The sequence below is a fragment of the Scyliorhinus canicula genome, chromosome 16 (genome assembly GCF_902713615.1).
Source record: "Scyliorhinus canicula chromosome 16, sScyCan1.1, whole genome shotgun sequence".
In the NCBI taxonomy this organism is placed as follows: Eukaryota; Metazoa; Chordata; class Chondrichthyes; order Carcharhiniformes; family Scyliorhinidae; genus Scyliorhinus; species Scyliorhinus canicula.
The window spans coordinates 115,805,460-115,830,129 of record NC_052161.1 but is presented as its reverse complement, the minus strand read 5'-3'; the positions used below and the strand labels follow the sequence as shown (position 1 = coordinate 115,830,129).

The window sequence follows — 24,670 nt, the reverse complement described above, 5'->3', positions numbered from 1 at the left end:
CAATGGTCAGGTCATTTGCGGGTTCTCTCCCTGTGTGGCAACATCTGGCCTCCACTGTACATCAAGGTTCAGAATACCGACCTGACATTAGGAATGCCCAGATGCAGATTGTATGTGACTAGTGTCTCAGTGAGAGACTGACTGTCGCACCCAACATACTGCTGACCATTAGTCTTTGCACTGGAATAACAATATGAAAAGGGAGACCTGTGAAATAAGAACAGGGACAACATGAACAGCACAACTCCTTTAAGCGACTTTATTTTTGTACAAAATGGGATATATCAGTTATAGTATGAATCAGATTACACAGAAATATCTCACCCAATTGCACATAATACAGCACCGCCTCCTAATGGTACTTCAAGAACATTTATACCAAGGAGTTCTGAGCAAGCATGTCTCAAGTTTTGTTTTTTTCACTGCAGGCGATCGGAGCAGAGATGAGGCAGCTTATTTTTAAAAATTCCCCTCCAAATGTTGCCTCACCCCCCCCCCCCCCCCCCTCCCCTCCTACTTAAGGCACTAACCCCCAGCTGGGTTACAGCTCCATGGCTCCTGGGCATTCTCCAGAATGTTGTCCCAAGTGACCATTCTTCACTTCTCAGCCTGAGTCATGAGGTATCAGCAGCTATTCCACCATGGCAGGCATCGATCCAATGATGTTGCAGAACGTGGGTCTTCCAGCAGGAGCTACACTGTATTGCAGTTGGGAGTCTGAATCTAGGCTGCTTTTTCCCCTCTCCACGACCCAGAGGCGCTGAAACCAATTGTGGCCCCATTACCATCACCCTGGCTGGAATTGGCTAACTCAACACAGTTTAGACATGGAAGTGGGGACCTTCCTGGTCAGCACATCTCAGTTGCACACTGGTATACTGCCCATGGAAACTGAACTGTTGAGGGGGAAGGTGGGGGTGGGGGCGCTTATCGTTTCCTTTTTAATTTGATCTAGTCACTGTTGGACCAGGTGCCCAATGGATTACTGATGTCAGAATCCAAGACCAAGACCCATGCGGTAGGAGGCCTTTCAGCCCATCGCATCTTCGCCAGTTCTCTGAAAAATCTGTCCAATGGCTATACCTCCTTGTCCTTTCACTACAGAATTGAAAATGTTTCCTGTTTAAACAGATTCAACGAATATAGACTGTTCTACATGAACCTCACAGGAAAAACGTTTATTAGGCATGAACTGGGTCATTACAGTAAATATCTATCGATTTGGTCACTGGATGTCAGTAACACATGCAGTAACTTTATATATATATTTCCAAAAGCATGCTGTGAGAGTCTTAGCGGCTGATCATGGTTACTCCACCAGGTTTTTAAAAAGCGTTTTGTTTCCTGGATTACTGGAAAGGAATCTGAATCGCCAACCAGTTTGAGATGCTAAGCTGCCCCTGATTCCGAGAGCAGACAATCTGCTCTAAATAGGATCGACCTAAGATTCTACAATGGAATCTACAGGTGGCAAACCCTTTAGGTTCGAATTTAGACCCCGGTCATGAGCCCTCAAGCCTGCTGTATTTAGTTTGAATCCAATGGATCTCATTACCTCCGATGCAATATTTTGTCCTGGGAAACAATTGAAGTGTTGAGAGGAAAAGCCGGCAAACAAGTAATCCTGTTCTACTCTGACAAAATGCTTCTGAGGTATTCCCGCCACAATGTCACATTGCGATGTAAAGGATCCCAGTCCCCAGCCTCCGACTCTGCCGATGCATAGTTCCTCGTGTATCCCAGGCTGTTGGTTGCAGCACAGAATATGGCCGCTAGCCAATTAATGTTGAGGCAAATCAGCACACTGATGAGACTGGAAGAGGAGACGCTGCAAAGTTCCCAGGCCTGTGCTGAGAGCCATCCTCACCAGCCCTCTTAACAACAACATACAAACAGCAGAACAGGCATGTTTCGACTTTTAAACCTTGCCTGTACGTGATCCCCGTGTTTAGGGATATTTAAGCACCATTTTAAAAGAATAGGATGCACCAGAAAGTCAAGTTTTATAAACTGAAGGAATCCTGAACTCCTCGGAAAAGTCTCTGGATCCAGTTTTAGCTGAGGCAGTTTCACCCAAAAGACTGCTGCGTCTGGAATGTTAATATGCTACTCTCCTGAGACGAGTTAGAGGAAGGCTTCAGCTGACAGTAAACATTTGTATTCACACATAGCAATAGTGCAACAGTAACTATTGCAATGCACAGAGATATAGCGACCCCATGTAGTCTCAGTGTGACCAAGTGATTAGTTAATGTGTTAGTCCAGTGAACAGGATCTTGGCATCCGAGAAATGACTGATATTAATATATGAATGCTGAACAGGTTTGTTTGAACCACCTTAGCTAATTTAGCAGCCATGGTTAGTCCTCCATTGGCAAACAGATGGAGATCAGATAAGCATGTTAAGCATTCCAATGTTAACATTGCACCAAAGTCATGTCTAGGCTGGAATTACAATAGATATAAATCCCTGAATAGAAGTCGCACCAGTTAGATCGGAGAAGGATTCATGTGTTTGAAACACAGAGAGCTGCCTAGGTGTCTGTAATGAGGCTGTACAAATATCGAGGATTGAAAAAGCAGCAGGAGTGAAGCTCATTGAGTTATAAATATCTGGGAGTGTGTTATAGGATTGAGGGGGGATGCCCCAGGTGTGTATCACACGGCTGCCTGGTGACCGGTATGGGTAGGGATTCAAATAGTAGCGTAACTATGAGCAGAAAATTCAGTATGTGAACATCTATTGAACCCCTTAGAGGACAGTCTCTCACTTATATAATGATACATATAATATGCCTATTATTATCACTCAGATATGTTTGGGATAAAGGGATTCAGATGTGTGGCACATAGCGGTATGTATATTGCAACATGGAACAGGTACTAACGGCTTACACATTTAATTATGCTCAGTAGAAAGTGGTGTTATTTAAAACAAAATCTTTGTCCCTGATCCCCTTCGTTCCAATAAGTACCAAAGCTCACACCATTCCCAAATGAGCCAGATCAATACCCAATTAGACAGGACGATAGGTTACAGGAGTAGGAGAGATTGAGATTATCAATTGTTCTATGGGATGCATGAATATAGAGGTGGGGGGGGGGGGGGGGCAGGAGCAGAACGACATTGTCCAGAGAGGGCAGGAGGCCAGGTAATGTGGACATGAGCTTGGATGAATATTCTAGTGTTTGTCTGATTGCCTTTGAGCATCACCGAGTGGTAATACAGAATTTACCCTCAGTAGGTTAAGGGAGGGGTGGGGGAGGGGGGGGGGGGGAGAGAGAGAGAGAGAGGAAGAGAGCTCGTGAAGGAACAGGCTGTGGAAGTAGGTTAAATGGGTGGGGAAAGGGAGAGATAGCACAGATTGAGCGAATTTTATGGACCGAATGTTCGGTTCCATTTCCAGCCGTTATTGCCTCATTATAAAAGCGATCCATTTTAATCGCTGGCACTGCACCACACTCTTAAAGTCACATGCTCTGGAACCTGCACTGTTTTCTTCTGTCAAAGTTTACAGCTTTGTGCTTCTAGTTTTATTATTTTGGATGTGGTGACTGAGAGAGAGAAGAGTGATTCGCAGTGCACTCACTGGTAATGACATGGTATTGGTTTACATTATATCCAACAGTAACATTACCTGGCCTCCTGGGCAGGGGAGGGGATGTGAGACCCTAAAGGTGGCTGGGTCACTCCAGGAAAGGACCACACTGAAGCAGTTGGTGTCTGGTGTTTCCAAGTGCCGGTGCAGTGGCAGTGGGGGGACTGGGGGGTTGGTTAGCTGATGGCTGCAGAGGGGAAAGGAGGGCTCCAGAAATGAAGTGACAACTCACCGAAAAGGCTTTGCTAAGTCTTGCCATTTGTTATTTTTAACAGGCATTAAACTATTCCAAATAGCAGACAAAGGGATTTAAAAAGAACACTTTAAACACTTGTTCGGTTCTTCCAAGGCCGAAGATCTAACTGCGCCACTCATTTGGAAGAGTCAGAATGGAGTTGGCCGGCGCAATCAGTGCAGTGAGTTTGAATCGATTTGGGACATGTTCACACACTCCTGCCTTGCCCTGACAGTAGGGATAGTGAGAGTGACCAGATGAGAATTTATCAATTTCCAGATGCAAAAGGCGGTACAAACTGTCCCTCCAGAGGTGAAGCATGTTCACGGGTGACGTGTACTCGAGAGTTTGATTGCTGCTGTATGAATCGCTCAGGCAGCCTTTAAAACACAATTGTGCTGCAGGATGGATTTTGATTCATTCCCAACCCTGAGACATCACGCGATATCTAATTTTTCTCCAGACTTAAAAACAAAATCCGAAAGTTCCGGCCAGCCACACAGCACGAAAGGCAGGTCAGCAACAGGTAGCAGGGAGGGAATCTGTATTTCTATGGCCGATGGATTGAGGATGGACAGTAAGTTCAGTGCGAGGTACTCTCCATCCACCTTCCTTCTCCCAGGCAGGCACGGTGTAGCCAAGAAGGAATGGCAAGGCCTTTGGTTCACGAATCGTCATGGCAACATGGATACAAAGCTGGAATGACTGAATTCCCAAGGCTTCACGTGTAACCTGCATTGTAGTGGTCCCCTCCACCAAACAGCATTAACCTATGACATTATGTGCACAATCAAGAACAGAGGATAATATGAAAGATCTCCCAGCACCATCAGAGTTATAGAAATATGAAAATGATCCCTCTAAATTACTTAAGGTATTATTATTGATATATATGGAGATTCCTCTATCTCCTGGACCAAGGCTCCACGCGTGGCCCGTTCATCAGTTTGTTCGTCCTTCTCAGCAGGAGCCACAGCTCTTGTCACACGATGAAGCCATTTGGCCGCAGAGCCCCCGGTTGGCCATGACCCCACACTTTGCGTACTTGTCTCGGCACAGGTCAGCTGCAAAAGAGGAGTCGGCGAGAACAGGAGGAACAAAAGGATATGGATTAGGTGCTCGTCATGTGGGAATATGAACCCATAGTGAACATTCAGTAAACTGGGGCGATACCTTCCGGCTGGTCACGCTGGCGGGATCTTCTGGAACCGCCGACAGCGCACCCCGCCGCAGGTTTCCCGGCGGCATGAGTGGATTCGATGGGAAATTCCATCGACAGCGGCAGGAGGTGGTCCGCCACTGAGAAACAGGCAATAGGGAAGGCAGGGAACTTCAACCTCGCCACTGAGAAACAGGCAATAGGGAAGGCAGGGAACGTCACCCTCGCCACTGAGAAACAGGCAATAGGGAAGCCAGGGAACTTCACCCTCGCCACTGAGAAACAGGCAATAGGGAAGGCAGGGAACGTCACCCTCGCCACTGAGAAACAGGCAATAGGGAAGGCAGGGAACTTCACACTCGCCACTGAGAAACAGGCAATAGGGAAGGCAGGGAACTTCACACTCGCCACTGAGAAACAGGCAATAGGGAAGGCAGGGAACTTCACCCTCGCCACTGAGAAACAGGCAATAGGGAAGGCAGGGAACTTCACCCTCGGTTTCTTTCTTTACGAAATACACAAGACATACAAGTCGGGATATGTGTCCCAAACGTTGAGCTGTACCACTGAGCGTCAACCGTTCCAGGACATTATGTTGGATCCAAACCTCTGCACCGTCTAAATGCCTGCAGAAAGGACTGTTGCTCTTCCCGCCTCCTGGGCACCCGTCCCTTGCCCTGGAAGGGCCAGTAGACTTTTTTTTTAAATCCCAGAATGTTGCTAGCATCAGCGAATGAGAGGAATAGTTCTCTGCCAGCCATGTTCTTCCAGCAACTGACCACAATATCTGAATCGGACAATATTTTCAGCAATCGGATTCTTCAACAAAAAACCCTGCCGAGACCAATCTCCCTGGCACTGCCCTTCTAAAGCCACACGGTTTCCCTGTGAAAATATCTACTTCTACTCCATTCTGTTCTCTTGTGTCATTAGAAAACACTGAAGGCCAATGTGATGGCCAAAATAAGACTTAGGCCATACATGAACATAAGAAGACTGGAGAGGAGAGGAGCCGCGGACCGTTCCGATCTCTGCTGCAGCAGAGCGAGAGCGAGGAGACCTCAAAGTACCTCCCACCTCTCACACTCCTAACTGTGCCTGTCAAGGCCAGCAGCACTGTGGTGAATATGGGTGCTCCAACTTTCTGATTATAACAAATACTGACTCCAGACCTCCGCAACGCGGCGGAGCTCCCCGTTTGGTTGTAGTCCTGAGACCTCCTACTCACCTCTCAGTAGCTCCTCGTGGGCGCAGACAGTGCGGACACAGACCTCCTTGTTAACCACATAGACCCTGCGAAGGCTGCAGAGCGAGAAGTATGAATGATGGGTACAGAAACCAAGACAAGCAACAGCAGTTTCTCCCAATGAAAGCCCTTTCTGCAGAACAGTCTCTCTTTTCAGTTTTGATTCAATTGCCATACACTCTTCCACTCATAACCCACAGCAGACCCTTACTGCAGCATGGGCTGATATTGAGGTTAGGGGCAGAGCCATTTTAAAAAAGTCTTAACATATTTTCCAGGACGTCACGCTATTAGCTGACATCAAAGGGCAGCTCACAAGGCTCCACATCGCAATGTGGTCTGGCAGAGAGAAGGTGACTATTGCATCCTATAGATCCAAAGAGGGCCAGAAAGAATCATAAAATCATTACAGTGCAGAAGGAGGCCATTCGGCCCATCAAGTCAGCACTGATCCTAGGAAAGAGCCCCCTACTTAGGCCAATCCCCCACCCTATCCCCATAACCCCACCTAACCTTTTGGACACTAAAGGGCAATTTAGCGTGGCCAATTCACCTAACCTGCACATCTTTGAACTGTGCCCCATTCCTCAAGCATAAACTCCACAGATTGATTGAACGGAACCTGATTGTAACTATTTCTCTGCCTGTTCACGGGCTGTGAAATAAGCAGCTCAATTATTGCATCAAGCCTCGTCTCACCCAGTGTTTGTTTTCTCTGCCCTCTGAATGGATGCAGTATTCGTATAGAGATACAAGTACCCAACATAGGTGAAAAGGGGGATGTTGTTGTCGTTACACTCCCAGCTTTATACATGGAAACATCAGGCAGAGGCTACAAGAGAATGGGTCTATGATTCTAAGCAGTTGCGCTCTTGTATGAGTCTGACCCACTGCCCTACTACTTCTCCTTGTCTGATGCCATCAATCTTTTTTTAAATAAATTTTATTGTGCCCAATTCATTTTTTCCAATTAAGGGGCAATTTAGCGTGGCCAATCCACCTACCCTGCACATCTTTGGGTTGTGGGGGTGAAATCCACGCGAACACGGGGAGAATGTGCAAACTCCGCACGGACAGTGACCCAAAGCAGGGATCGAACCTGGGACCTCGGCGCCATGAGGCAACAGGGCTAACCCACTGCACCACCGTGCTGCCCTTCGATGCCATCAATCTTGGGATGGTATCTACAGCAGATTCAAATTTGCCTCAATGGTAAGAAAGTCTTAAGAAGTAAGGTTGAAGTGGGAATTAGATTTAAGACCCAAACTAAGCTGTTCCAAAAAGGTGGGTGCCAAGGACTAAGTGTGCTTACCTGTAAAAGCAAAGGCTCTTGAGGCACTGTTTGCAGGGTCTGTGTACAGAATAGAGTCTGGTGCATGGATACTGCTCCTCCCGGCAATCTGATGGGCAGAGAACATTGCTTTAATGGTTGCAAGTGGATCCAGCGGAAATAAGTACAAATGGTTCACCACACTGACCTGCTCAATCCTTGGGCCTGTGCTGTATGAACTACTCCCAATTGAAACAACAGGAGCAACATGGGGGAAACAGAAACCAAATAGCCAAGGCTGGGTTCCTGACCCTGGTTGCTCTACAGCAATCCCAGTTGGCAGAGCACAAATGTAGTTAACAGCTGAGGACAGGATTGGACTCAACTTATGATGGCCCCACAGTGATGCTTACTGGTCCAGATTCACACACATGGACTTGCTACTAGAGCAAGGCGTCAGTAGGTGTCCAATTCCTTCCACAATAAGGGAGTCAAAAGCTTTAAGTTGATTCAATTTATTGATGAATTAACAGAGAGGGTTGACAGAAGTGTGGTGGCTATTCTGTGTCTGGTCTCTCAAAGGCATTTGATAAACTATTAAATAATAGACTTGTTAGCAAAATTGAAGCCTATGGGGCAATGTCTGCATGGATATAAGGATAACTAAGGAACAGAAACCAGGGAGTAGTGGTGAACAGTTGTTTTTCCAGATTGGAGGGAAGTGTACAATAATGTCCCCAAGGGATTGGCTCTGGGGGCCACTGCTCTCTTCGATGACCTAGGTTTGGATGTACAGAAGTTCAAAGTTTGAAGATGACATGAAACTCAGAAATAAAGCAGTGAAGAGGACAAGAGGACTGCTTTTGACGGAACCCAGAGTATTCAGTGACCAGGCTACTGTTGTTTAAGTGCCACTTGATAGCACTGTCAAGGACACCTCCGTCACTTTGCCGACGATGGGGAGCAGCCCGATGGGGCAGTAATTGGCCGGGTTGAAATTATCCTGCCTTTTTTTTTTAAGGGGGAGAGCTGACTGGTGGTGATTTAATCTGAGGATCACCACATGGAATGGAATTCCTACAGTGCAGAAGGAGGCCATTCGACACATCGGGTCTGCACCGACCCTCTGAAAGAGCACCCTATCCAGGCCCAATCCCCCATCCCATTCCCGGAACCCAACCTAACCATTGGACACACCAAGGAGCAATTTAGCATGGACAATCCACCTAACCTGCAATTCGGACCGTTGGAGGAAATCGGAGGACCCCCACGCAGACAAAGGGAGAAAGTGCAAACTTTACACAGTCACCCAAGGTCGGAATCGAACCTGGGTCCCACATCTCAGACGAGGGGCAAGAGTGACAAGATGGGGCCTTCATGAATAACCTCAGCTGGTACAGTAATTAAACCCGCGCTGTAGGCCTTGCTCTGCATCACAAACTAGCTGTCCAGCCAACTGGGTTAAACCGGCTGTACAGGATATATATAGGCAATGTTTCACATTAGAATCTATAGAATTTCTACAGTACAGAAGGAGGCCATTGGGCCCATCGAGCCCAAATCAAGCGTGAAGTGCACTCTACCTAGGCCCTCTCCCCTGTTCTATCCCCGTATCCCTGTAACCCCGTCTAAACTTCGGACACTAAGAGGCAATTTATCATTGCCAATCTATCTAACTTGCACATCTTTGGACAGTGGGAGGAAACCGGAGCACCCAGAGGAAACCCACGCAGGCAAAGAGAACGTATAAACTCCAGACAGTTATGTAAGGACAGAATCGAACCTCGATCCCTGGAGCTGTGAGGCAGCAGTGCTAGGGGATGCAGCTGGACTGTAGCACGTCTCCAGTACTGCAGCTGGGGGATGTTGTTGGGGTACATGCAGTGTCTTCAGCCATTTCTTGATATCACGTGGAGTGAATGAAATTTTAAAAAGATTTTTAAAGTACCCAATTACTTTTTTTTCCAGTTAAGGGGAAAGTTACACTGCACATCTTTGGGTTGTGGGGGTGGGACTCACACAGACATGAGGAGAATGTGCAAACTCCACACGACCAGTGTCCCGGGGCCAGGATCGAACCCGGGTCCTCAGCGCCGCAGGTAGCAGTGCTAACCACTGCACCGCCGTGCCACCCCCGGAGTGAATGAAACTGACTGAAAACTGGTGAATGCGGGAAGTTCAAAATTATATCTGGTGAGTAAGAAGAGAGGGTCGGTACCCAGTGTATACTGTTGGCAAAAGAGGAGGGATGAGAATTTTCTTTATGTAGCACCCTGTTTATGATTTGGAATGCACTGCCCAATAGGGTGATGGGGCCGTAATTAATAGTAACTTTCAAAAGGGAGTTGGATAGATTCTTGGATAAAAAACAGTTGCAGAGCTCTGGGGAGTGGGACTAATTGGATTTCTCATCCAAAGAGCTGGCAGAACCATGACAGGCCAGACAAGCCTCTTCCTGCGCGGTCTGATTCTACAATGTGGGCGTGCGTCACTGTCTGACTTACACATGGAAAAGTGCGTTTGGCAAAGAACTTCTGGAATCATAGCCGAATAAAGGTCAGGACTCGAGGCAGAGGAAAGGAGAAATAGGGGGGGGGAGTGAAAAAATGTCAAATAAGTTTTGCTTTAATCTTGAGAAGCTTATCTTTAAACATCTAAAGATCAAGTTTAAATTGACGGAAAGCCAGCCGTCCAATGTAAAACCCTTTTGAAATTATAGTGAATGGCTAATCACACCATCCAGACTTTGTCCAGCGATTCATTCACATTTGAGGAAATGGACTGTGCAACTAAAAGCACATATTTTATAAATGATGGTATTAACTTGCAGCGACTGAACTGATGCCAGCGTCAAAACAATCAAAAGATCAAACTATCTCTCTACAGTAACCACACAAAGCTAGACTTCACCACGATATTGAGCAGAAAATGTGACATAAAACTTAACTCCTTACTCTCCTGAAGGAAGGCAGACTTATATAACGTCGCACCTCCAGCAGAAACACCTTCAAACCCTTAACTCATTTTAGCAATACATTTATTTTGACATGCAGTTAGTGTTGTTATGCAAGTAAATGCGTTGGCTGCAGGGTAGGATCTCAAACAGCAATTGTTCCCAGGAAGTGTTCTTAGGTGGGGCTGGTTTAGCACAGTGGGCTAAATGGCTGGCTTGCAATGCAGAACAATGCCAGCAGCGCGGGTTCAATTCCCGTACTGGCCTCCCCGAACAGGAGGCGGAATGTGGTGACTAGGGGCTTTTCACAGTAACTTCATTGAAGCCTACTTGTGACAATAAGTGATTATTATTATTCCTTGCTGGAGGAATGTTGGCCAGAACCTCTGAACAACATGTCAATCAAAGGACTGCACCTCTCGCAATGCAGCACTCCCTCGGGACTAAAGCTCGATTAAGCACTTGAGTCCTACAGTGTGAATTGAACTCGTTACTCAGAGATTACAATGAATTGAGCTGCTTGAACATTAAAGGTGAAGACTTGTTGAGGTGTGGCCTTCAGTAATCGCACTAATCGTCATTCTTAATGTAATGTATAGGAGCTCTTTTCATTCTTTCACAGGATGTGGGGGAGGGGATGGAAATCACTGGCTAGGCCATCATATTTATTGCCCATCTCTAGTTGCCCTTCAGAAGGTGGTGGTGAGCCAGCTTGAACCGCTGCAGTTCAGGATGTGTAGGTACACCCACAGTGCTGTTGGGGCGAGAGGTCCAGGATTTTGACCCAGCGACAGTGAAGGAGCAGCAGATTTCCAAGTCAGGATGGATTGTGATCAGGAGGGGACCTTCCAGGTGGTGTGTTCTCATGGATCTGCTGCCCTTGTCCTTCTTGGTTGCCGAGATCGCGGGCTGGGTTCTCCATTCCTGCGTCTAAGTGCTGACGCCAACTGAGGATCCTTGGTGTTGCACAAAGGAAAAATAGGCGCAAAATATGCACCGATTCCGCTATAGGTGAGGGGCTAGCACCAGTGCCGCGTGGAACACCAGCGGAAGGCGGTTAGAGGATCGGCGGGTCCGTGCTGTACTTGTGCAGGGCTGACCAGCTGTGGTCGCACGTACGCATACACACCCCAGACACCCACTGATCGTGCCAGAAAAGATGGCACCGGCTGTGCTGGACTGCGTACCCACCCACCCTGTCCCCACAGCCCCACCTCCTGCCTCCCCCCCCCCCCCCCCCCCCCCCCACCACTCCCTCCAGCCCTGGCAGAAGCCCCTGGCCAGTGGCATGGCTCTCGGCGGAGTATGGCGGTGTTGGATACTTTCCGCATGACCTCTCTCTCTCCGCAGCCACCACACCAGGCTCTCAACCACTAAGTCCACACGTGGCCTGCGCCGTTGGGAACTCAGCCCATCGAAGGCCCGCTAATGACATTTCCCGATTTCGGCGTCGGGCAACGGAGTACCCCGCCCCAGGGTTTGGAATGCGCTGGTGAAGGAGCCTTGGTGAGTTGCTGCAGTGCATCTTGTACACACTGCTGCCACTGTGCGTCAGTGATGGAGGGAGTGAATGTTGAAGGCGGTGGATGGGGTACCAATCGAGTGGGCTGTTTTTTTTCTGGCTGGTATCAAGCTCTTTGAATGCTGCTGAAGCTGCACTCATCCAGGCAAGTGGAGAATACTCTCCACTCCTGACTTGTAGTGTGTAGATAGTGGACAGCCTGCACAATGGGCTAGCACAACAGAGTCCAATGTTTGTCATCACCCACTTTCTGAACGTGTGCACACATTTTCCAACGTGGGTCATGCAGGAGTGATCAGTAGGAACAGGGCTGTTCCCCCCCCCCCCCCCCCCCCCCCCCCCCGATGCAGCACGGGGATGTTGTGACTAACTGATAGTAGAATCCTGACTGATCAGCAAATTCACCTCAGACTGGAATGAACGTTCTCTGCTACATGGTATGAGGGGAAACACCCTCCCAGCCTCTTTCCTGTCAAACCCCCTCAGAATGGAGGGAACCAGTTACCATCTCAGGCTGCAGACCCATCAGGTTGGCGCGGCCTGTCCAACGTCTTGATAATTAAACGGTGTGTGACCTGCCCTGAATTGGCACCTTAAGTGGCCGAATTAGGCTTCTACGCACCACTGGTAGGCAAGTAGACGCCACCTCCCAGAAGCTGCCACCCTGACAAGTCGGCCAGGAGCAGGGACATGGTGACAGGCTGGCACACCAGCCAGAGGCAAGGAGTTGCCACCATACCCGCCTCCAAATCCACCTCTGCCTTCGCAGCAAACTCCATTCCGATAAATCTATTCATTATTGTCTGTCTTATAATTCAAATTATGAAGTGGTTCCTTTCCTGCACCACTTTTCTCTCTTTATCTCAGCTGCTTGGGTGAATTGTAACTGCCTTCAGATGGGTACAACTGCTCTCCCACGTTGCTCCTGGCTGAGCCGTTTTGACAGCTGTGTGAGGTCAACAAAAATGGACTGGAGTGTGCAGCTTGTCGATTGGCTTGTCACTCAGTGCAGGAACTGGAACACGCCATTAGTCCAAAGGGAACATTAAAACTGCCAACTACTTCACCATTTTTTGATTTATTTTACACTTTCCTTGAACTGATAATGTAATTCAATTTGAATTGCGGCTCCTGGATACAAGTCCAACCCAGGCACCAGTGATGATCATCGTTGGCTTGCTGTTGTAGAATTGGACAATACAGTGGGTCGACATTAATCTTTCTGCTGTGGCATCTTGACAGGCAATAGTGGCTTAAAATGAGGCAGGAGGAGATGAACAATGCCAACTCTCAGTCCTTCAAGATAGTTGTCCGAACAATAAGTTAAAGGGTTAGGAAGGAGTGCTACTTCAACCTAGTGGCTCAATACAGAACTCTCCAATCAGATAAGAGCTAAGCCAAGCCAACAGCAATGCCAGAAATAACATTGCCAATGGACCTTCTTACTCCCAGCACCAAACAAAGCATTTTCTTACACGAGGCTTTGGTCCAAAGCGAGGAAGCCAAATTATACAAATTATTAGCAAGGGATAAAATATAGAAAGCAGCTGTTCAAATATTACAAATGTAAGGGTCTAAATGGATGGCTCCAAAGATTCTTGGCAAACGGTTGTTAAAACGATAGTCATACTATGTTCAAACACGTCCCATTTAATCAGAACAGTGCTGCTAGATGTAACTTTCTTCATAACTGTCGGCTTTTTGGGCAAGATATCAAACTGTCCAGTTTACTGAGTATTAACAAAACCCAACTCGTAGATATTCATGGTGTCATATGACCAATTTCCTCAGCTCGGGTTTGATCAAATCCAATTTTGACAAAAAGATTATACCTTTCTTTAAAAAAAAGACGGATTGTATACTAGGTTCTTTCTTATTGGCCAAAATTATTAGATAGCCTTGTGCTTGGATGGCGACCCATCCTGCAACCCAATGTTTGGAATATATCAAGGGAGTGAAATATTTACACTCAATTATATATATCCTACCAGCCTGTTTATGGCAAATATTTGCTTGGTGTCTTTCTTTGTTTGGGCAAGTGTTGCTTTGAAGGCCGTGTGTGTCCAGTTACCCAAATATAGTTATGAAAAGCTCCTCATTTTTAAACTTCTTCAAAGGAATTTGGTGGTCACGCATGGAAGCAGCAGTGGGCCTGTCACCAACAGAGTAATGGAGCGAATCCCTTTACTCTGTAGCAGAATGCAGCTGCCGAAGTAATGATGCTCCATGGACCAGTTTTAATATTTGGAGATTGTGCAGGGCAAGTTTCTGTGCCTGCTGATTCAGATGGGAGTAGTGAATTTGAGATTTAATGGAAACCTCCTGTTTGTATTGTGAGGCACAATGACACGATGGTGTGGGTTCACTCCTGGCCTGACCCCCATCTTGCCCCACACTTGCAGAATGGTGCCCCCCCCAACCCTCCCTCCATGCGCCCCCACCCCCCAACCAACCCTCCCCCCACCAACCCTCCCCCCCCACGCGCAGCGGGTTTCCCTGTGGTGGATGTGGCGATACATTGGCCACCGGCGGGATCTCCCATCCCGCCAAAGCCTACGGGCCTTAGCTTTCGGCGGGACTGGAGGGGCTAGAAACCCCACCCTCTGTGTCTCACAAGGGTTGTAATGTCACTGATGGCAAAGTCAAAGAAATTACCATAGATATCAAAGAATCATAGAATCCCTACAGGGCAGAAGGAGGCAACTCTTTGAAATAGCACCCTACCCGGGCCTACTCGCCCTCCCTATCCCTGTAACCCCACCTAACATTTAGATACTAAGGGACAATTTAGAATGGCCTATCCACCCAATTATCTAGCATAACAATCCCCAAAAGATCAACAATGACTATCACCTAACCATCATCCTGTTCCTAATAGTTAACCCTTAGTACATCAATGTTCTTTCACTCTCAGTACATCCCTAACACATTTCCAGTCTGTCTCTAACCAGGAAATACACTTACATATCCCCAAAACAGAAACTGGCCATTTGACCTGATGCCATGGTTTATACTTCACACATGTCTTGCCCACTATAATTAGGCTTTTCTCACTCTCGTTTTCCTCAAATCCCTTCTCCTGCAAGGAAGCATCCAAATTTCCCTTAAGTCTATCAATACTGTCTGCAAGACCCCCCTTTGTGCCTGATTGTGACTGCATGAGTGAATTATCCTCATAATTCTGGTAACATCCTTGTAAATCTATCCCATGCTTACGCCAATGCTTCAGTATCTTTTATGTCACTGTGGTGGCCACAGCTGCATGCATTATGCCAAATTGGGGGGGGCATGGAAGAGTTGCTGGTGAACCATTGAGCTCTGGGGTGGCTCTGGTGTAGCCCCTATCTACTAAGCTGTTGGCAGGGCAAGGAGAATAAGAAACCGGCCCATCAACGTGACATTGTGGGCCCGGCCCCTTGTTTTACGATACTGTGGAGAAAGCCGCTGACACAGCGCTGCTTTTCCCGCCCGCTGTTGCACTCTGCCAAATGCAGGTAATATTCTGCATTCTTTTCAACTCCAATGAACGTAGGTCCCAAAATGATCAGTCATTCCTCACAAGACAATCCTTCATCCCAAGAGTCAGCCTGGTGAAACATTTCCGAATTGCCTCCAATGCAAGATGGCCCCTTCTTCAGTGGAAACTAAGCCCAGTCCTCCAGGGCCTGAATTTTGGGCCCATGGCAGCCTGGAAGTGGACATGAAATGCGTTCCTGGCCACCGTCTGCCCCTAAGCACAATTTCACGCTGGCTGGCCATTAACAACCTTGCAATGTGAACTGCGCTCTGTGAAAGGCGGAGCACTGTCAGGGAGGGCAGGCACAGAGAGAAGGGATTGTGGGGGCCGGCACTTCCACTCTGCTCCCTCAGCGGGTGCAGAGCTGCCTCAGCGGTGGGGAAGGGAGAGGGGGGGGGGGGGGTGGAGGTGCTGCCGGCCCAGGGAAAATAAATAGCGGCAGAAGATTTCTGAAGAAAAGCGTCTCGAGGCAGCACTTTCAAACACAAGCCTCTGACCCCAGACACGTTTTAAATTTTATTGCATCCTTGACAGTTCACCTGCACCTGGATCGAGGATAAATGCGAAACGTAAAGGCCGCCTGGCTAATGGGCCCACCCACAGACCGTAAAAGCAGAGGGACACGTAGAATTGCATTAAATTAGCTCGTAATGGACTAAGCTGCCTGCTTGATTGTTGGTGAATGCGGTTCCAACTCGGGCACGCCCACCAACTTAAATATTGCGCGATGGTGTGATGTCGGGGTATGCGGCCAATGTCTATTCGTACGGTTTCAAGCGCTTCCAGGTCAGGTGCACGCACGCTGACCAACGTAAGATTCTGGCCTGGGTGTGGTCTGACCAATGCCTTGTACAGTTGCAGCAAGATCTCCCTATTTTTATCCTCCTTCATCTGTTATAACCAGTGAGTAGAAATAAACTACCTTTGACTCACCTTTTCGGGGCTCCTCATTGACTACAATATCCCCCTTGCAATAAAGGCCATAGACCAACCCTTTGAGATATCAAACAGCGGAAATCTTCTCAGAATTGTTTTCAATGTTGTTATAAATTGTGAAATCTACTACCAGCAACCTGCACAACTGGCCAACACAGTGTCCATGTTCCGAGATGTGTAACTGTGAGCCGTGTCCACAAGGGTCTGGGGAAGAGCAAAGCTGCCCAATATATTGAGATGAACAAGTAACAAAGATTCAACAGTTCCTTAAAAGTGAACAGCACTGAAGGTATAATCATTCCATTACTCACCAAGGGGACCAGGCTCTGTCGGTTCTGTTTCAAAATTTGTACCTATTGTGAAAAAGGAATACTATTAAAGCTACATCCAAGTGACCACCAATTAATCACTTAAACAGGGAGCTCCAGGCACTGCAGGTACTACAGAATGATGAAAAAATGGAGGGTATTTTGATGGGAATACCCACATTATTTTTTTTTCCAAAGAATATCTACAGTGCCGAAGGAGGCCATTCAGCCCATCGAGTCTGCACCAGCCCTCCAAAAGAGCAGCCTGCCTAGGCCCACTCCCCTGCCCTATCCCTGTTACCCCACCTAACCTGCACATCTTTGGACTGTGGGAGGAAACCGGAGAACCCGGAGGAAGCCCACGCACACAGGGGGAGAATGTGCAGACTCCACACAGACAGTGACCCAAGCCGGGAATCGAACCTGGGACCCTGGAGCTGTGAAGCAATTGTGCTAACTACTATGCTACCGTGCTGCCCACGGTTTACTCATGTGCACCAGGAGGAGCAGGTAAATAAGTCACAATTTTAAGAGATACGGGAGCTAGTCAATCTTTAATGGTAAGAGATGAGGAGTTATGTAGTTTGGGAAGAATGTTGCCATAAAAGGTGGTAATATGTGGAATTCAGGGTGAGAGGAGTAGTGTTCCATTATATAAGGTAAGGTTGGAAAGTCCAGTGAAGAGTGATGAAGTGGAAGTAAGAGTAATGGAGAAAATATCTTGTCCAGGAATGCAGTTTATCTTCGGTAATGATATAGCTGGATCGCAGGCGGGAGTGATGCCTACTGTGGTTGATAAGCCAGTGGAAAATCAAACAACTGAAGTGTTGAAGGACGAGTATCCTGGGAGTTTTCCGGATTGTGTAGTAACAAGGTCGCAAAGTCACAGGTTAAGACAAGAGGAGAAATTAAAGATGAAGATGACGTTGAAGTGCAATTATCAGAAACGATTTTTGATCAGATGGTTGAAAAAGAACAAAAACAGGTGAGGATGAGGCGGATATTTTTAGTTCAGGAAAATTAGCAAAGTTACAACAGAAAGATGTAGAAATAAACCAGATGTATCAGAAAGCATACACAGAAGAGGAATCTGCGTGCATACCAGAGTGTTATTACCGTAAAAGTAATGTCTTGATGAGAAAATGGAGACCTTTGCATATGCAGGCGGATGAAAAGTGGGCAGAAGTTCATCAAGTAGTATTGCCGTTTGGGTATAGAAAGGAGATGTTGTGAGTTGCACATGAGGTATCAGTGGGAGGTCATTTGGGGATAAGGAAAACTCAAGCTAAAATCCAAAAACATTTTTATTGGCCTGGACTACATAAAGATATAGTTAAATTTTGTCAATCATGTCACACATGTCAAGTGATAGGGAAACCTCAAGCAGTGGTAAAACCAGCACCCTTAATACCCATTCCAGCATTCAAGGAACCTTTTACAAGGGTCCTAATTGATTGCGTAGGACCGCTTCCTAAAAAAAAAGTGGGAATCAATATCTTTTGACGATAATGGATCTGTCTACTCGGTTTCCAGAGGCCATTCCAGTACGCAATATTACAGCTAAAAAGATTGTGGAGAAGTTACTTCAATTCTTTACTAGATATGGACTACCCACAGAAATACAATCAGATCAAGGATCAAATTTTACCTCAAGGTTATTCAAAGAAGTTATGGATAGCTTAGGAATAAAACTATTTAAATCAACTGCGTACCATGCAGAATCACAGGGAGCACTAGAAAGGTGGCATCAAATATTAAAGACAATGGCTTATTGTCAAGATTATCCAGAGGATTGGGATAAAGGAATTCCATTTGTACTGTTTGCAATTAGGGATGCACCGAATGAGTCAACTAAATTCAGTCCTTTTGAACTAATTTTTGGTCATGAGGTAAGAGGACCACTTAAATTAAGGAAAAATTGATGAGTGAGAAATCGGAACTTACATTATTGGATTACGTGTCAAATTTTAGGGAACGATTAAATAGAGTAGGTGAATTGGCTACACAACATTTGAAATTTGCACAAAATGTGATGAAACGTGTCGCGGACAAGAAATCCAAAGTTCGTAGTTTTGCCAGTGGAGATGAAGTTTTAGTATTGTTACCAGTGGTAGGTGAACCTTTAAAAACAAGGTTTTATGGACCTTATCAGATTGAAAGGAAATTAAGTGAGGTGAATTATGTGGTAAAAACACCAGATAGAGGGAAGACTCACCGAGTCTCATCGGCTTAAAGGGTACTTTGAAAGGGAAGGAGAGAAAAAGGAGGAGGTTTTAATGATTCTAACTCAAAGTGATGAACCAAATCCAGATGACTGTGAATTTGACATACCTCAAATTAAATTGGAAAATGAGGATGTTCTTAAAAATTGGGATAAATTGTTGAGTTACCCTCCAGAGGAAAACCGAACTGATCTGAAAGAGTTATTAATATCACATGGGCAAGTTTGTGGAGATAAATTGGGAAGTACTAAAATGGCTATGCATGATGTTGATGTGAGAAATGCTGTTCCAATCAAACAACATCCATGCAGACTTAACCCTTTAAAATTGGCACAGGTTAACAAAGAGATTGAGAGTATGCTTAAAAATGGCATAATTGAAGTGGGTTGCAGCCAATGGAGCTCACCCATAGTGATGGTACCAAAACCAGACGATACCCAACAGTTGTGTGTGGACTATAGAAAGGTTATTGCAGTTACAAGAATTGACTCTTATCCTATCCCATGTTTGGAGAATTGCATTGAGTGAGACAATCAGCTTTTATTTCCAAACTAGATTTACTTAAAGATTACGGGCAGGTACTTTTATCCGAAAGGGCGAAGGAGATTTTAGCTTTTGTGACTCCAGGTGGTATATACCAATTCAAAGTTATGCCATTTGGCATGAAAAACGCCCCAGCCAGATTTCAACAGTTAACTGACAAAGTAGTTTCAGGATAACCCAATTGTGTGGTATACATCGACAATCTAGTAATTTTCAGCCAGACATGGAAAGAACAGTTAAAACTTATTATGGAGTTATTTGATCGACTTCAGGAGGCAGGTTTGGTGATTAACCTAGCCAAAAGTGAATTTGGAAAAGCCCAAGTCACTTTCCTTGAGAAGTTTTCGATATCCTTGACACAACGGGAAATAATACGATTTCTTGGCATGAGTGGATTTGATCGGACATTTGTGAAAAGTTTTTGTAGCGTGGTTGCTCCACTGTTATTTTTTGAAACGAAAAAGTATATTTACTGTGTGCATTTCTTAAAGGAAAGTGAAAAGGTGAAAAATGAAACCATCTTGAAGTTGATGGTTTATTTTTTTTTCTTGGGGGGAGGTGTCTTGTGAGAGTACCTTTAAGAAATGGGTGTTTACCAATGGTGTCAGAGTGTGGGTGGAGCTGGGCTGTCTGGCAGCTTTTTACTTTTGTTTTAGGCTGCTTCCTGCAGGGTGTGTTTTACTTTCATTTTCAGAGCTGGATAGCTGCAGTCACAGCCAGAAGGTGTATTAGAGTCTCTCTCTCTGTAATCTAAAGACTATAAATCGATCAACGATTAAATTATTGATTTAAAACTAATAACTGCTCTCAGTAGTGACTTTAACCGGATGTCCTTCCTAAGATGTTCACTGTATGTTTTAAAAAGGTTAACTTGACTTCATAGAATAAACATTGTTTTGCTTTAAAAAGTATTTTTCCATTTCTGCTGTACTACACCTGTAGAGTGGGCCGTGTGCTCCCCAAACCACAATCTATTAAACGTTGTGGGTCAGGTGAATTCCATGATACACTTTGGGGTTCTCTAAACCCTGGCCCATAACACTATATGGTGCACTGCTAATTTAGGTCTAATTATGCAGCTTGGGATGTTTTGCAACTTTAAAGGCACGATTCCACTTCAAATTGTCTAAATCTAGATTTTATGCTATTTGAATTTTTGTTTATCCTGTCAAACCATCTCAAGGCACATTTCTTGCACCCTTTCCCAAATGTGTTGTTGGAATTTGTTTTATAATTCTTTGTGGGTTGTAGGCTCCTGGCTAGGGCAAGGTTTATTATCCATCCTTAATTACCCTTGAGAAGGAGTGGGTGAGCTGCCTTCTTGAACCTCTGCAGTCCCTGTGGTGTAGGTACACCCACAGTGCTGTTTGGGAGGGAGTTCCAGGATTTTCACCCAGCGACAGTGAAGGAACACTGATATATATCCAAATTGGGATGGTGTATGGCTTGGAGGAGAACTTGCAGGTGGTGTTGCTGTGCATCTGCTCCCTTTGTTCTTCTGGATTGGAAGCGGCCGTGGGCTTACTTCATTGTCCCAGCATCAGTTGCTCTCGTTGAGAATCACATTCTGGTTCCATTCTATTTTGCGATTAGAATCGAGGCTCAGCTCATCTATTTTTATCCCCGCTTTTTCAACTGCATTGTGCAATGAGGGAGACCGCACCAGCAAGACAGCGTTGACTATGCTTCAAAAAAATACTCCACTGGTGTATCTTGAGATTGTGAAAGACACGATAAAATCCGAGTGTTTTTAATTCCATCAGGATAGGAGGAGGTGGGGGGTGGGTGAGGGAAGGTGGGGAGGCGGGGCAACCCTTGTGGGCCTATCAGGAATCTGTTCCATTGGCACACAATGGGCAGGTCAGCGAATTGCTAATGCTGTTTTTCCATGACATTGTGTCTGTCCGCAGGCTCCACACTCATTTACACAGGATTCCTCTGGGCAATGCTTGACAATAGTGTAAACAACTGGGATGCTGTCCAGATGTAGCTCGGACCATGCCACAACCATTAACAACAAAAAAAAAGAGCAATACAAACCCAGAAACAGCTGGACCCAATTGCACCACACTTCTATCTGCTGGCACATACCCAGCTCCTCGAGAATGTTCCTCTCAATCTCTGAGATCACTCCTTTCTCATTGTTCCCCTCCACCCCTCGGCCCAAGTTCTCCTACTCTCCACCCACGAACAAACCCCAACTCCCCCACCCCCTCACCCCCCCCCCCCCCCCCCCCCATCACCTCTTGTCTCGGACGTAACTACCCCACCACACTGCTTTCCTTACCTCATCAGCCAACGCTGCTTTCCCCTATTTACCATTTCCCAGTCTCATTTCTCCCCCCCCCCTTCCCAGTGTCCCTTCTTCACCCACCCACCCCCACTGATTTCCAACCAACAACTTGAAAAACATCTTTTGAGAAGTTCTTTCGACACGCCCGCTGAAAACCAGCTCCAGTAGTTTGTCACTATGGAAACAGGTACGAAAATTGGACCTTGTTTCTGAAAATTTTACTTCATTTCTTTGCCTGGTGTTGTTTGATGTGCAGTCAGTGGGGAATGGAATGTACCATTTTTATTAAAACACCGGGAGCTGCACAAGCCCTAATAATTCCTCGTCTCATAAGTAAAAATGTGTGAATGCGTTGGAATTTGAGTCTAGCACCTTCGGAAAGTTTATTTTCTGATGCATTCATGGATTGGGTATTATTGGCACGGCTATCATTTATTGTCCATCCCTAATTGCCCTTAAAAACAGGTAGTGGTGACCTGACTTATTGAAAAGCTGAAGTCCACACAGCCTTGGTACACCCACGCTGCTGTTAGGGAGAGCACCAAGATTCTGACCCAGCTACAATGGAGTTCTAAGTCAAGATGGTATCTGACCTGGAGCATTTATTGCCCATTCCTAGTTGCCCTTAAGCAGGTGATGGTGTTCCCGTGTGTCTGCTGCCCTTGTCCCTCTAGATGGCAGAGGCTGCGGGTTTGGAAGGTGCTGTCAAAGGTGAGTTGCTGCAGTGCGTATTGCATGTGGCACATGGTTCTATGTGAGCTGTCACTACGTGCCGGTGGTGGAGGGAGTGAATGTGTAAGGTTGTAGTTGGGGTGCCAATCAGGTGGGTTGCTTTGTCGGGTTTACTCCTATTTGGAAGCAATTGGACGTATTAGCGCGAGGTGGCATGGTTTGTGAATGGGAGGTCGTGTCTCACTAACTTGATCGAGTTTTTCGAGGAATTGCCAAAGATGATTGATGAAGGTAGAGTAGTGGATGTTGTCTACATTGACTTCAGTAAGGTCTTTGACAAGGTCACTCATGGCAGATTGGTTCAGAAGTTGAAGTCACACAGAATCAGAGGTGAGCTGGCAAGTTGGATACAGAACTGGCTAGGTCATAGAAGGCAGAGAGTAGCAGTGGAAGGGTGCTTTTCTGAATGGAGGGCTGTGACTAGTAGTGTTCCGCAGGGATCAGTACTGGGACCTTTGCTGTTTATAGTATATATAAACAATTTGGAGGAAAGTATAACTGGTCTGATTAGTAGGTTTGCGGATGACAAAAGGTTGCTGGAATTGCGGATAGCGATGAGGACTGTCAGAGGATACGGATCGGTTGGAGACTTGGGCGGAGAGATGGCAGATGGAGTTTAATACAGACAAATATGAGGTAATGCATTTTGGAAGGTCGAACACAGGTGTGAAATATACGGTAAATGGCTGAACCCTTAAAGAGTATTGACAGGCAGAGGGATCTGGGTTTACTGAAAGTGGCAACGCAGGTGGAGAAGGTAGTCAAGAAGGTACAAGGCATACTTGCCTTCATCGGCTGGGGCATTGAGTATAAAAATTGGCAAGTCATGCTGCAGCTGTATAGAACCTCAGTTAGGCCACAAACATGTTCAATTCTGGTTGCAACACTACCATAATAATTTGGAGGTTTTGGAGAGGGTACAGAAGAGGTTTATCAGGATGTTTCCTGGTATGGAGGTCATTAGCTGTGAGGAGAGGTGGGATAAACCCGGTTTGTTATCACTGGAATGACGGAGGTTGAGGGAAGACCTGATAGAGGTCTACAGATATATGAGGAGCATGGCAGAGTGGGTAGTCAGAAGCTGTTTCCCAGGATGGAAGAGTCAATTACCAGGGGATATAGGTTTAAGGTGCGAGGGGCAAAGTTTAAAGGAGATGTACAAGGTTTCTTTTACACAGAGGGTAGTGGACGTCTGGAACTCGCTGCTGGAAGAGGTGATGGAAGCAGGTACCATAGTGACATTTAAGGGGCGTCTTGACAAATATATGAATAGGATGGGAATAGCGGGATACAGACCCTGGAGGTGTACAAGGTTTTAGGTTAGATGGGCAGCATGGTCAGCGCAGGCTTGGAGGACCGAAGGGCCTGTTTCTGTGCTGTACTTTTCTTTGTTCTTTGGAGATGCACTCGTCCAGGCAAGTAGAGAGTATTCCATCACAGCCCTGATTTGTGCCTCGTAGATGGTGGACATGATTTTGGGTGTCAGATAGTGAGCTTAAACACCAGAAAATTCCCAGCCTCTGACTGCTATTGTAGTTTTATGTGGATGGTCCAGTTAGGTTTCTGGTAAATGACAATCGCTACCCCAGGATGTTGGTGACGGAGAATCCAGTGATGGTAATGCCATTGAATGACAAAGGGAGATAGTCGTTTCCCGGCATTTTGAGTAGTTCAAATGTTACTTGCCGTGTATCAGCCCAAGTTTGAATGTTATTGAGGTCTTGCTTCAGGGAGGGCAAGAACAAATCGCAAATGGAATTACATCCCCATTTCTGACCTTATAGTGGAAGGAAGGCCATAGATGAAGACAGCTGAAGGTGACTAAGCTTAGGGCAGTAAACTGAATAACTTCTGCAGTGATGCCTTAAGGCGGAGATGATTGGCCTCCAATAACCACAGCCATCTTCCTTTGTGCCAACCAATGGAGAGTCATCTCTCCCCCCCCCCACCCCATTGACTCCAGTTTAGTTTGGGCTCCTTGATGTCATACTTGGTGAAATGTTGCGTTGGTGTTGAGGGCAGTCACTCTTATCTTGCCTCTGTAATTCAGCACTTTGGCCCCTGTTTAGATCAAGGCTGTAAACAAAATCTGAATGGTTTTGTCAGACACCCAAACTGAGTATTGGTGAGCAGTT

The 24,670-nt window shown here is 46.2% G+C and overlaps 1 protein-coding gene across 1 annotated transcript in view; it reads right to left on the bottom strand.

Moving 5' to 3' along the window:
- Window positions 1-244: 244 nt before the first annotated feature.
- Window positions 245-24,670, bottom strand: part of mfap2 (microfibril associated protein 2) — a 45,900-nt gene continuing 21,474 nt past the window's right edge. The window contains exons 5-8 of the mRNA XM_038821914.1: window positions 16,749-16,790; window positions 7,552-7,639; window positions 6,222-6,295; window positions 245-4,898 (exon numbers count right to left, since the gene is read on the bottom strand). Coding sequence (XP_038677842.1) covers window positions 4,795-4,898; window positions 6,222-6,295; window positions 7,552-7,639; window positions 16,749-16,790 — 308 coding nt within the window. The 3' untranslated portion in view covers window positions 245-4,794. The remainder of the gene's footprint in view (window positions 4,899-6,221; window positions 6,296-7,551; window positions 7,640-16,748; window positions 16,791-24,670) is intronic.